A 15302-nucleotide genomic window follows, 5' to 3' on the forward strand; every position below is an offset into this window, starting at 1 on the left:
AAGAACGTAAACTCAAGAAAACCTAGTATAGTCATCCATTACTACTAAACCATAATTCTTTCCACATAAGCTAGTGGTCTTAGTTGGTCTAAAAAGATCTAAGTGAAGTAATTGTAATGCTCTAATAGTGGTTACATCCTTTTTGGATTTAAATGAGGTTCTCCTATGTTGACCTTTAGCACAAGCATTGCAAAATTTGTCATTTTCAAAGTTTAGTTTTGGGAGCCCTATTACAAGATCTAGAGTATAATTTTTAAATTGTGTTTATGCTAGCATGTCCTAGTTTACTATGCCAAAACCAACTATCCTCATTCTTTTTAGCTATGAAACATACATTTTTAGAAGATTAATCATCCAAGAAAACAACATATGTATTACCTTGTTTATAACCAACAAAGAGAGTCTCATTAGTTTTAATATCAACAACATGACAAGTCAATGGTTCAAATATGATTTTAAGACCCTTGTCACAAAGTTGACTAATACTTAATAAGTTATGCTTAAAACCATTTACAAATAAAACATTTTCAATTTGAGAGGAGTTTTTACTAATAGTACCAATACCTTCAATGTGACCTTTTGAGTTGTAACCAAAGGTTACATTTCCTCCTTTCTTTGGTCTTAATTCTTTGAAAGACTTCTTGGTCTTGGTCATGTGTCTAGAGCATCCACCATCAAGATACCATTTTCCCTTTTCTTGTGCTCTTGACTTAAGTTATTGAGCTCTTTTTACAAAGACAAAATTCAAACTTCCATTCCAATCTTACCACCTTACCATGCAGAGGTTTAGTTCAATTTACAACCCACACATTTTTGATTTTTTTACCTTTATAAGTGGTAGTTCTCAAAGGACAAGAGTAAGTAGAATGACCTACTTTATGACAATAAATACATCTAGTGAATGAGTTATGTTTTTCATTTTCTTTAACAAAGATATTTTTAAAATGAGTTTCTTTTTTAGTACCATCATAGAAGAATGCTTTTTGTGTTTCTAGCATCTCATTCATTTTTTTTTAGTCATGTTGGATTTTAATAATGTGATATGCAAATTCTCATTTTTCTTTTTCAACTCATTTCTCTCAACTTCTAAGTCGTTGACTATGCTTTCTAGTTCAATCTTTGTCTTGACTAAGAATTCATTTTCTACCTTAAGCTTGGATATGATGTTCTTGTGTTTTAATATTTTCTCTTCACACTCAAATACTAAGTAAACATTTGAGAGGTCTTTCCTAAGGCCTTTAAACCTCCAACTATGTTAGTAAATTTCTCATATATTTGGTTTATAGTCTCACTTTCTTTCATCCTATATAGCTCATAGTCACGTGTGAGAAAGTCCTATTTTAAATTCCTTAACTTAATTTGTTCCCTTGTAGGTTGTTTCTAAGGTATCCTAAATTTGTTTTGCGATTTCATACATAGATACTCTATTAAACTCATTAGCACTAAAAGAACAAAAAAGACTATTGAAGCCTTTGCAATTTGTTTGTATTAACTTCTTTTCTTTGTTATCTCACTCTTTTCTAGTCTTAACAATTGTTTATCAATTTACTTCCTTAGTGGAGACATTGAGACAATCTAAAATAACATTTCAAATTTTAAAATCTACTAATTGAATGGACATTTTTATTCTTTTCTTCCAATAAAGGTAATTTGTATCTAAGAAGAATGAAGGTTTTTAAGTTGAGTACCCCTTACCAAGAATAGTTGAAGCAGATTCTGTCTTGATGTGTTGAGCTTTGCTTTTAGATTACTCAAGTTTGTTAGACATGTAAGATTAAGCCTAGCTCTGATACCAATTTGTTAGTGCAATAAGCTTAATATGAATAATTCAAAGAGAAGGTGAATTGGAATGTTTTGAATATTTTTTAGATTGCTTTTAAATTCTTGAGAAAACACTTTTTCTTAAAATAGGTTGCCTATTTGAAACAAGTGGAACAAATGATTTCTTGTAAAGAAAAGAAATTAAGTGCACAAATTAGTTTGAGAAAAAAGAAAGAAAATCAACACAATGATTTTTATAGAGGTTTGGCCTCTTTGCCTATGTCTTTTCTTTTAGATTTATTAAGGAGTTTTAAATCCACTATTTTAAAAACAAGTTCAATACAATGCTTTTTATGGATCAAGTATAATCTTACAATATAATACCTTTTATGGATCAAGTACAATCACTCTATCTTTTACTTTGATTAAGGTGTAATTACTAAAATACTACATTTTTAATTGGTTAAGGTATAACCACTTAAAAGAAAACAATAAATGAGATAAGTACAACTAGAATACCTCTTAAAGGCTAAGTAGCAAATTAAATACAATGTTTCGTTAGGAAAAAAATAGGCAATGAATGCTCAATAAATGGTATAACAGAAAACTTAAATGCTAAAAGAGGAAAACAAGAAGTATTGAATGATTTGAGTTGATTTCTTCTCTTAGATTTGTGTTTCAGAGTCTTCCAACCTTCATAAATGTTGTGGGACCTTGTACTTATAATTATTGGAGCTTCTGAGGTGGTTAGAGGTGCATTAAATGTGAAAATAGCCATTTTGCACTTTGTTCCAAGCTCCAATAGTCATTATCTATTGATAGATTTCACGATTTATCGATAGATTCCTTTCAATAAATTTCAAAATCATGCTAATTTGTCGATAAATATAAGTATCTATCGATAGATGCAAGTTAGAATCCTTTTAAAGTGTTATTGGGTGGCCATTTATTGATAGATACAAGTCAAGGTCTCTTTGAATTGTTCTCGGGTGACTATCTATTGATAGATGTTGCGTATCTATCGATAGATATTCATAGTCTTTGAGGTCCAGATGCTAGAATAAATAACTATCGATAGATGATTTCTATCTATCTATAAATGAAGAACATCTATAGATGATTGAAGATAGTTTTTCAATTAGAAGAGCATTTTTGCTTGTTTTCAATTTAAAGCACTTAGCTCTTTCATTAAAACTTTTTCAAGGATTGTTTAGACTCGTTTGGACATCTAAAAAACAATTTTGATCACTTGTTTGTCAAATCAAAACTTAGAATCAAATGAAGTGTTAAATCTAACAATTATGAAACCAATGAGTATTGTTTTTAATGTATAAGATGTAGAAATCCAAATCACTCTCAAAGAGATTGCTAGTACAATAATGAACAGAAAATTAAAGCCAACTACTCTGAAGAAAATGAAGCATAAATTTCAGAAGTTGATAAAGCAAATGAAATAGTAGTTTCTGGCATGAGTGTTCAGCAAGCTACTGAAGACAAGTGGTATATTGATAGTGTTTGCAATAATTATATGATTAAAAATAAAAAACCTTTGTACAAATTGATAAAAGTTTCTTTTCCAAAGTGAAGCTTGGAGATGGCAAACTCCATGATATTAAAGGCAAAGGTGTAGTAGCAACAAATTCGAAAAAAAGGTAATTCTAAACTCATACATGATGTGTTTTATGTTCCTGATTTAACTTATAACTTGTTAAGTGTTGGGCAATTATTTTGTAAAAAATATTTGCTTATTTTTTATAAAGATGAATGTACAATCAAGGATAAGAAAAAAAATCTCATAATGGCAAAAGTGAAAATGAATGCAAATAATGTGTATCTTATCACTATGCTGTTAAGTGAGAAAATTGCCTTTAAAAGAGAAATTGTAGATGAGTCATATTTATGGCACTTGAGATATGGGCACCTCAACTATAAAGGTCTGGAACTACTAAAAGATAAAAATATAGCGCTTGGTTTGCCATCTATTGCGCCATTAAATAAAGTATGTGAAGGATATATCTATGGAAAAAATGCATAGACTTCCTTTTCCAAAATCTTCATGGAAAGCCAAAGCCTTACAAGAATTTGCATCTCTCAACAATAACAGATACTTTATTCTCTTTGTTGACGATTTTACAAGAATGATGTGGGTTTATTTCTTGAAGCAAAAATCAAAAACCTTTTTAATTTTTTGTCAATTTAAGGTAATGGTTGAAAAAAAGAGTGGACAGATATTAAAGATCCTAAGGATAGATCGTGGAGGTGAGCTTCTATAAACAACTTTCCAAAATTATTGCAAGGAAAAAGGAATAAAAAGGCAACTTACTATGAGATTCAGTCCTCAACAAAATGGAGTGGCATAGTGTAAGAATCGCATAATAGTAGAGATGGCCAAAAGCTCAAAAGTATGCTCAATGCCAAAGTTCTCTCAAAAGAGCTATGGGTAAAAGTAGTGAATATTGCTGTATTTAGTCTTAATTGATAACCAACTAAAGCAATCTAGGACAAAACTCCACATGAAGCTTGCAACAAACTTAAATCATAGGCAAATCATTTTAAAGCTTTTGGCTGCATTAATACTTACATGTACCTTCACAACATAAGGAAAAGTTTGATAAGAAAAGAGAAATATATTTATTTGTTGGATATAGTGATGAGTCAAAAGGCTATAGGCTGCTTAATCCAAAGAATAATAATCTCATGATCTCTAAAGATGCTATCTTTGATGAAGCTGTAGTTTGGGATTTAAAGGAAAATGATTCTTCTCAAGAAGTGTTGAATTTTCTTGAACTAGCCACAACTTTTGACGACAAAGAGCTTCAATCAAATTCAAGTTCATTAGAAGCTTCAAGCTCACATGTAAGGGTATAATCTGAATCTTCAGCAAGAAAGGAATGTTCTTTAAGAGATATTTATGAATCTTGTGATATAGTATTTTTCTGTTGTGAACCATAAAGTTTTGAGGATGCTGTAAAAGAAAAGCATTGGATTAAAGCCATGAATGAAGAACTTTCTAGTATTGAAAAGAATCAAACATGGGAGTTGGTAGATCTTTCGAAAGGAAAAGAAGCTATTGGATTAAAATGGGTCTATAAGACAAACTATAAAGAAGATGGTAGCATTCAAAAGCATAAAGCGTAACTAGTAACGAAAGGCTATTTATAGTAACTCAGTTTTGATTTTAATGAAACTTTTGCACCAATAGTTCAAATGGAAATAATCAAAACTACTCCGGCATTAGCAGCTCAGTTGGAGTTAGAGGTATAGCAGCTTGATGTAAAATCTGCCTTCCTCAATGAATTTCAAAAAGAGATGTATGTAAATCAACCTCCTAGCTATGAGATGAAAGGTTAAGAAGATAAGGTTTATAAGTTGAAGAAAGCATAGTATGAATTAAAACAAACCCCAAAATTCTGAAATAGCAAAATTGACAACTCTTTTTATCAAAGTGGATTTCAAAGGAGTCAAAGTGAGCCATCTCTTAATGTGGAAAAGAAAGGCAAGCAACAATTCCTAATCGTTTGTCTATATGTTGATGACTTAATTTATACAGAGACAGACATTAGGATGGTGCAGGAATTTAAAGAAGCAATGATGAAGGAATATGATATGACAAACTTAAGTCTCATGAGATATTTCTTGCATTCAAGTTCAACAAGCAAAAGGAGAAATCTTTATTTCTCAAGAAAAATATCTTGAAGTTTTATTGAAGAAATTCTACATGAATAATTGCAAACCAATTTTCACTCCATTAGCAACAAATGAGAAATTGCAGTTGAATGATGGTGTAGTTAAGATAGATGCAAGAATTTACAAAAGTTTTGTTGGTTCTTTAATTTATGTAATGCATGCAAGGCTTGATATTCTCTATTTAGTTAGCTTAATATCAAGATTTATGCAAGAGCCAAGTAAATTACACTTTGCAGCAGGCAATAAGATTTTATGCTACCTACAAGGAACGAAAAGGCTTGGCATCAGGTATGTAAAGGAAAAGGAAAACAAACTAATAGGTTTCATTGATAGTGATTGGGCAAGCTCTGTTGACGATCAGATGAGTATGTTTGGATATTTGTTTTGTCTGGGCACAAAACCAATTGCATGGTCATTTAAAAAGCAAAAAACTATAGCATTATCTTTAGCAGAAGTATAATACATCGCAACAACAGATGCTACATGTGAAGTAGTTTGGTTAAGAAGAATTTTTGAAGACTTACAATAGAAAGAGAAAGCTCCAATAGTCACTTAATGTGATAATACGTCTGCAATTGTCATGACCAAAAATCTTGTGTTTCACAGTTGTTCAAAGCATATCGAAGTGCGGCATCACTTTATTAGAAATTTGGTGCAATAAGAGCAAATTCAACTAAAGTTTGTCAACACAAATGAGTAGATGGCTGCTATTGTTACTAAGACAATCTCATTAGAAAAGTTTGAGCAATTCAAAAATTTTGTCAAAATTACAAATTAAGAAGGGGTGTTAAAAGTAATTTGTAATCCATAGAAATTAGAAGCCTATGTCAGAATTCAGTAGAAATAAGGGAACAAAAGCGGTAAAAGCATGCTAAATGTGTTGGTTTACTTAATAGTTAAAGAGTAAGGGTGAGCAATTGGATGGTTTGGTTCGTTATACCAAAGGACCAAATGGATTAAATATTTTTAAAAAATAGACTACACATAAAGGAGGATCAACCGACCAAATATCAAATTGGTTTAGTCGATTCGATTTTAGACCAATGGATCAAAATTTTATCATTTTTTTACAAATTACAATGTTAAAACTTATAAACTTCATCCATAATTATAAAATATAAAAATAATCTAAATATAAAAAAATATAACATTTATTCCTTCACTCATATAATTATGTCTTTTTACATAAATCATCAAATTAATATTCAAGATTCAACATAACAAAAAATCGAAGATAATAAAATTAATACCCATAAAATAAAACTATCTAACAGAAGACTATTAACCATTGCAAAGTATCAAGTGGAATTTCCTCCATGACTTGGCTCTTCATATTCACTCACATACTCTATCTAACAATTGAAAGAAAATAAAAAATTAAATTAGTATAAATTTTTTTAATAACAAAGTAAAAGAAGATTAAAAATAAAAAATTAAATTAGTATAAATTTTTTCAATAACAAAGTAAAAGAATATTAAAAATAAAATATTATATAAAAAGCTATAAAATTTAACCTTTACCTTAATTGAAGTGTGAAGCATTTCTAACCCTTTCACTCATCAATCGTCAACAACAGAAATGAAATCCACATTCCCAATCTTTGACATCTCTAAAATGTATAGACAAAAAAGAATTAAAAGAAATAAAGAAATAAGAATTGAAACAATAAAAATAAAGAAGTGAAAAGATTACATGTTTATTATATTTTGTATAAATTTAAAAATAATTAGTATATATATATATTAATATATATAATTAGTTTGGTTTTTTGATCAATTTGGTTCAAAAATTTTAAAATCGAGAACCGATCAAAAAATCAATTGGACCAAACATAATTTTTGACCAATTGACCTAGTGGATCAATTAAAGCAACCGTATTATCCAAATTGTATTTGGTTTAGGTGGATAATTGATCTGATCTGATTTTGCTCATCCTTAGTTAAAGAGAATAGAGTTAGAAGTCAAGTTGATTTTGTACTCTTAAATGTATCTAGCAAGAATATGAGTTGGCAATCACTACAACTTACAATTGTCAGTTTAGAAAGACTATAAATATGTGACTTATGTACTTTGATAAATGATGAATAAACTGGAAAAACTCTTCTGATGCACTTTAATGCTTTCATTCACTTAACTCAAAATTTGTCTTGCACCTCAACAACTAGACCTCTTAATTATCCATTAACCATTACATTTAAAAAAAGACAAAATTGTAAATTATATTTAATACTTATGTATTATATTATTAAAACTTTCTTTAGTTATACAATTTGTTAATAGTTATTTGATAAATTTAATCAACGAATAACTTAGTCTATTCTAATACAATACTTAATCAAGTAATGTAGTGTATTAAGCTAATAAAGAGGAAAAAGAACAATGATTGGTAGAAGGAAAAAGTATGTATTGTTACCTTTTTGTGAGGTAAAAGTACTTTTGTGATAATAAAAACAATGATGTCAAGACCAAATCAAAATCCTTTACTCCTATTTTTTTACCTCATTTTCTATCTCAATTCTCGTGAGACAAATGTGAATGTCTATTCTTTTATTATTAAATTAATACTTGTTTGCTTGGTTTGAAATATACTAGATTGTGCCATGTGCAATGCGCTCGGGTACCCCAAAAAATTAAATGATGTTTGTATAAAAAATTTATTCAAAATAGTTTATTATTTTAATTAGAAAATGGAGTAGTATATGATAATTGTTTAAAAGCATAGATTATTTATTTTAAATTCAATAAAAAATAGTTATTAAGATAAGCTGCTAAACTAAAGGTGGAAATATTATATGTTGTTTTGGTTTTTTGCTGGTTGTTATGTAAATACAAAAGTCATCATTCCAATTGTGCCTGTCAACAAAAATCAAAGGCAGTGTTCATAAGCTAATTAATCATTTTGTAGCCAGTCCGCAAAAAACGAAAGCCCTTGATGGAAATTAAGGCCGTGATCCTATGCCTTGCTTCTGTACATAGATGTATACACAAAATAACAAAAAATAACATGACAGTTTGTCATGTATATCAGTGCTTGTTAACAAAAATAGAAAGCATTTTGAGGCATAGATCTCTTTGTAGTTCCAAATTCTGTCAACATCAAGTGGCTAGTGAAGATTCTTCGTTGATTTTGTGTTTGGGTGTGTGAATAGCTTTGAAGGTAACTCTGTAAAGAAAAAAAAAAGAAGAAATTCGATTGTTAATTAGTGTATGAGGTAAGGAATAAACTTGTATGATTATGGTACATGAAAAGTGTAGGAGTTTACATACTGTATCTGATCTTATATTTTTTGGTGGGTGATTGTTTGTCTTTGTTGGCAATGGGTTTTTTCTGCAGTGTAAGCTCCAGTAAAAGTTGGTCTTGGGAATTCTCTGATTTGCTGATTATGGGTTCTTTCTGTGGCGTAGAATCTAGAAAAAACTCTCTAGTCACTTGGTTTTTAATTGGTGAGGGTAGGGTTTGTTCTTCTAGTGCCTCCAGTGTTGGTGTTGGTGTTGAGGATGGTGAAGTGGTTGCAGAAGTTGAAGCATTCCAATGAAGAAGTTAGGGTTGATTGGAATCAAACATTTTGTAGTTTTCACTTCTTGTTTGGATTGCTTTGTTGGTTAAACCCACAGTAAACACCCTTGTCTGTTTGATCAGAGCCTTGATCAAACAAAACTGACATAGTGATAAAAATATGAACATTAAATAAAAATTCTAAATAAAACATAGGTTCTCAATATTCAATAAAACAACAATAAAACAATATGTATTCTTACTGAAAATCATATATAATAGTCCATGAACTAACAAAACAAAAATTACAGAGTCAGTATGTACAATTTGTAAACCATAAACATTATCTAATCAGGAAGCATGTTAAATTATAAAGATACACACATACAGTGAACATGCTTAGCCAAGGCTACAGAACAACAAAATGCATAAGTCCACCAAATTTCAATAGGAAAACAGCATGGCAAAAACTATCATCAAGTAATCCTAAAACAAAGGTGATAGATTCAATAGACAATAAACGTCAAATAATAGTAAGAAGATCAGGCAGTCAACAAATACTGAACCTTTCTATCCAAGTTTCCTGCAAAACAAAAATGGAAATCAAATCAATAAGAGTAACCCATGAAAACGTTGGCAAAAAGCACCTTTAAAAATAAAATTGAATAAAACAAACTGTCGAGCTCAAATATGTAAAGAAACAGAAATAAAAGTACAAACAAAGTAAAAAGACTATCTAAAACCGAGAAGAATAACCTGCTAAATTTTACATATACCTATGAACAAATATGAAAAAAAAACCCATCATTAATGAAAAAAAAAAAAAAGACGAATCAAACACTTATTAACTAAAAGCAATGACAAAGCCAACTTAAAACATGCTCAATAGCAAAAACATCAATAAAAAAAATCCAAAATAATTAGGACATCATGAAATAAAAGAAATAAGAACATTAGGAAAATGAATTCAAAGGAAATCCTATATTGAAGTTAATAATAAATAAAAAAATTAAAAAGAACATAAACATTAAAATACCCTAAAATGAAAAGAATCAACGATAAATGTTGGAATTTTACAGGGTTGAAAAGTTGAACCAGTTAAAGTGAATAAGAAAAGAAACGAATGCCAAAACAGGGAAACAACAAAACTCAAATTTGGGTTACACAAATAAGGAGTAAACAAACAAAAAAAAAAAAAAAAAGGAAAACCATCATATTAAATCAAAAAAAAAAAAAAACTGAAAGGCTGAGATCCATCAACCTGAGAAAGAAGCAAGTGAATGCAATAAAGAGAGCCAAGGGAAGCAAAAAAAGGAAAAATAGAAAACCAAAATCTGAAAAAGAACAATATAAACTTCTAGAAAGGGAAAAAACCCATATATCAATCGATTAAAAAACACTGATAAACATAGAAATGACATCCCCGAACAGTCAGAACACGAAACCAAACCACAACAATGACACGTTGACTAGTTGTACGACTCCCATCAACTGGTTACAAATCCTAATAACAACCAAGCAACCGAAAGAACACCTTCTCATTGTTGTGAATAAAAGCTGGCAATACAAATAAATAGTGAGCCTAAAAAAATTTTCAATATAGCACCAAAACAGGAAAAACAAATAATAAACTGCAACCGAAAAGCATAGCTGACAACAAATGTGAACAAAATCTGGAGAAACAAAAATGCAAATTTACGCTAAAGACAATATTAATGTTGAATGGTAGACAATATTTGATGACAAAAAGATATGTAACAAAAAATACAAGAAAAAAGTAGACTAACTAAGCAGGCAATCCATCATTCATAATGCCTAATAAATTAGGTGGATTAATGTCATAATGTCACACAGAAGCTAATTTAAGAGTTAGCTTCAAAAACAAACAGTGTAAAAAAAAAAAAGCAAAGTATGAAACCTGAAAATCCAAATAGTAATCGTTATAAAGCCAAATGTTTAACTTCAGATGAAATGTTATTTGAAACTTGACCACACTTGAATAAGCAATTGTCTTTCTAAAGTTTGTTGCAAGAAAAAAAAAAAAGAAATTCTGAAGAAAACAAATGAGGAGACAAAAAAAAATCAATAATAAAAACATACAAAATAGGTATTGGACTCAGTAACACATAAATAGTGAGTCAAAGAAAAATAATTTAATATAAAACCAAAAGGGCAAAAACAGATAATACACTACAATTGAAAAGTTTAATAATAAACCAAATGAGCAAAAACAGATAATGCACTGCAAAAACAGATAATGTGGACAAAATCTAGTTATAGTTTCTCTAAGCACTAATTAAGTCTAATAATCCATGTTAGTGATAAATGCTTAATAATAAATGAACCACTTGTTATGTAGTAGATTATTATCACTTTTATGGACTAAAAGTTGATTTTTTTGTGATGTTTAATAATAACTCCTAAACCCTTATATGGTAGAACAAATACATAATGCTCTTTTCCATAGACTATAAAGTCAATTCATGCATCTTACACAATATCATGAGTGCTAATTTATACTAAAGGCAATACTAATGTCATGAATGCTAGACAATATTAAATGAGAAGAGGATATGTAAGAAAAAATATATGAAGAAAGTTGATTGAGCAAGCCGGAAATTCATCATCGATAATTCCTGATAAATTATGTGCATCAATGTGATAATGTCAGAGAGAAGCTGATCTGAGAGTTAACCTTGAATAAACAAACAGTTATTTAGTGTAAGCTCATTTGTAAAAGAAAAATAGAAAGGAACGAAGAACAAAAACATGTCTAAAAAAAAAAAAGCAAACCATCTAATTTAAAAGTTCAAACAATAATGGTTATAAAACCAAATGTTCAACTTTAGATAAAATATACTTCGAAACTTGACCGCACCTGAATAAGCAATTGCCTAACCAAAGTTTACTGTAAAAAAGAAAATTAAAAAAAAAACAAATGAGAAAACAAAAAAAAAAAAGACAAAACAGGAGCTTGACTCAGTAAGAATACTGTTGAATGCACAACATTGATGCACAGATAATAATCATATTGGTAGAGATAGGTAAACACACAAAAAAAATCTTTCGAATAAAAAACCCCTAAATCAAAATAAATAGAGAATCATAAATACCAAAAACCTATAACAATTTTTTTTTGTAAAAATAAACCCTAATTTGTGACAAATACAAAACCACGTTAAAAAAAATACTAAGAAGCAACAAAATATAAACGACAAAGAAATCCTAAAATCCAAAATGATCAAGAGCAAACAAAAACCATCACAAAGACAAAGCTGAAGCAATTAAAAAAATAAAACCCGCACATAGAGTCGAAAAATAGAGAAGAAATCCCAAACATAGACTAAATCACAACAAATATAAAAGAAAATGGAAAGGAACGATATATATATATATATATAAACGTAAGACAAGACAAAAAGAGAATAAAAATACTAATACAAAAGACAAAGAACAACTAAAGAAAATTGGATAAACATAAATGTGAGGAAACTCCGTATGCAAAAATCAAGTCCACAAAGAGAATTGGATTGGCACTTGTTGTAACTATTTAGAATCATTATATTTTTTGCGTGTGGATGATAACATTGGGCACATTATACTTAGCTTATCCCATTTTGAACCTAAATTTCGGACATAAATATATGTATATACGTAAGAGCCAAGACAAGATAAGAGTGCTTGGACAGCTCTAAGTCGTAGAACTCAACCTTGTTAGAATGTTAGTTGGTCTCTATTCGAAGTAGTTATCTATCTTCATCAACATCATTTCTCAAATATACCCCTTCTTCTAACCTGGAAAACACACTCAATGAAAGGGTTATTTCAGTCGTAACAAAATAGTTCACCATCAATATAAGCAATAAAACCTTTGTGCTTTTCTTCACACTACCACCTACAGGCCTGATACAATGGTTACCGCAAAAAAGCAAATGGACCATTTTACCCCTCAAACCATTTTTCTTTCACTCCTACTCTTTCTCGTCCCCCTCTGCTTCATCCTTCACCAACGAAAATGGCATGCAAACTACAGGTCGAAGCTAAACTCACAGTCACGGTCAGTAGCCCCACCCTCACCGACAGGACTTCCCATAATTGGTCACCTTCACCTCCTCACTGACATGCCACATCACACCTTCTCTGAACTAGCTCAAAAACTCGGTCCCATAATCTACCTCCGACTCGGCCAAGTTCCCACCATCGTCGTCTCCTCCGCTCAACTAGCTCGACTCATTCTCAAGACCCACGACCACGTCTTCGCCAATCGCCCTCAACTCATCTCCGCTCAATACCTCTCCTTCAACTCCTCTGACGTCACGTTTTCGCCTTACGGCCCTTACTGGCGTCAAGCTAGAAAAATCTGCGTCACCGAGCTGCTCAGCTCGAAGCGTGTCAGTTCTTTCAAATTCGTCCGAGACGAAGAGGTGAACCGGTTGCTCACGGCGTTGTCAACTCGATCGGGTTCAGAGGTCAACGTAAGCGAGCTTTTCTTCTCCTTGGCGAATGATATCCTATGTCGAGTGGCATTTGGAAGGAGGTTCACGGAAGGGGTAGGGTCAGAAGGGCAAAAGAGACATTTGGCAGGGGTGCTGACCGAGACGCAGGAGCTGTTCGCTGGGCTGTGCATAGGCGATTTTTTTCCCGAGTGGGAGTGGGTTCACTCAGTGAGTGGGTACAAGAAGAGGTTGATGAAGAATTTGGAAGAGTTACGGAGTGTTTGCGATGAGATAATAGAGGAGCATTTGCGCTGGAGAGGGCAGGAAGGGAATAAAGAGGATTTCGTAGATGTTTTGTTAAGGGTGCAAAAACGGGATGACTTGGAAGTGCCCATTACGGATGACAATCTCAAGGCTCTTGTTCTGGTAAATATTAATTCCTCGCCCTTTATTTCTGTCTTTTCCTTTCCTGGTTTGTAGTTTGTTGTGAGCTGAATGGGCGTTCGTAATGATGACGCCGTTGGAGTTTAGCGAAGCGGGTTTATTATATATATATATATATATAATAGGGATGGATGTGGACACTAGTGTTGCATGCGGGAGTTTAATAACCTCACGTCGTCTGTCATGACCGTGGTATTGTTTTGAAGTCAAGGAAGTGTAATTATCTGATAGGCAAAAATGTTGAAAGGATAATGATGCACGAATAAAGAGGGATTAATTAATATAGAGCCTGTCTTTTCCTACATCAGTCGGCGAAGGCAGGTACCGACACGTCCTTGGTTTCCTTTTATGTTTGTTGAGTTGAGAACACTAAATTCGTGGTTAGGTACTGCTTGGGGCCGACTTTTGGTGTTTAAAGGGTTTCAACTTTCTATTAATTTTGAGTGTTATTTTCATAACTATAATAATAAATAATTATTAATTACTTAAAGTAAGTGAACAGATTAATCACTTAAGTCAACCTTATGTCACTATAAAGTTATGTATTTTTGTTCAAGTATATTCTACAGCATAAAAGCATTTTTCGTGGATAAAAAATGAAAAGTACATTTTATGAATTTCATATGAAATACGGGCTTAGGACACCCCCTAGTCCTAGTCCTAGAGGCTGTCTTATTGGGTCTACTACCATTATGGCACGTTTGGTACAGGGAATAACTATGCTATTCTCTCTCTATTTTAGGTCATTTCCTATTCCTTTGTTTGGTACCAAATTGAAATACGAAATAGCAATTCCACAAGAATAAAAATTCTATCAAATAGGCTAAAAGTCATCTTTATCTATTTCCTTCTCCCCCCCGGTAATAGCTATTCCATTACTCATGGAATAACTTTCAAATATATAATGATCAAAATAGCCCTTATAACTTAAAAATATTACAACCCTATACCTATAAATATTTTTTTTCTCCCATTTTCTCTTTTCTTTCTCTCTCTTCTCCCTCTCTCATTCTCTCTCTAACTGGAACTCAACACCGGTGATGGCGGCGGCAGCGGTGACGACGGCGACGGCAGCAACCGAATATGATCGAAAAACGTCGATCTAGTCCTTTCCGATAATATTGAACCGAGATCTAGCCAGATCTGGCACTCAACGGTCAGATCTCGCCGCGGGAAGCACCGGATCTGGTGCTTCCCGACCAGATCCCATGGTTGGATCTGGCACTCCACGGCCAGATCCAGCCGTGGGGAAGCGCCGATCTGGCGCCATAGTGGCCAGATCCGACCACATGGTGCGACAGATCGGCGTTTTGTTACACCGGTTGCCTTTCCGGCGACCGGCCCATGAAAAAAAAGGGGTAAAAATAAAATAAAAAAGAATAAATTATTTGTAAAATTTAAAATATTAATATTTTATATATAATTGAAACATTATTAATATTAATATGATTAAAATATTAAATATTAGTATTTTAAA

General features: G+C 31.6%; 1 protein-coding gene and 1 long non-coding RNA gene across 2 annotated transcripts in view; one reads left to right on the forward strand and one right to left on the reverse strand.

Annotated features, from left to right (window-relative positions):
• LOC18609662 lies at window positions 8582–10730 on the reverse strand. The gene is made up of 2 exons (XR_001926717.1): window positions 8713–10730; window positions 8582–8612 (listed from the first exon to the last, which is right to left on the reverse strand). It is a non-coding gene; the product is annotated as an uncharacterized LOC18609662 (long non-coding RNA).
• LOC18609663 (cytochrome P450 71A1) overlaps window positions 12686–15302 on the forward strand; it is a 4256-nt gene continuing 1639 nt past the window's right edge. Inside the window, exon 1 of the mRNA XM_007044896.2 lies at window positions 12686–13807. Coding sequence (XP_007044958.2) covers window positions 12857–13807 — 951 coding nt within the window. The 5' untranslated portion in view covers window positions 12686–12856. The remainder of the gene's footprint in view (window positions 13808–15302) is intronic.

This window comes from Theobroma cacao, chromosome 2, assembly GCF_000208745.1.
Source record: "Theobroma cacao cultivar B97-61/B2 chromosome 2, Criollo_cocoa_genome_V2, whole genome shotgun sequence".
Lineage (NCBI taxonomy): Eukaryota > Viridiplantae > Streptophyta > Magnoliopsida > Malvales > Malvaceae > Theobroma > Theobroma cacao.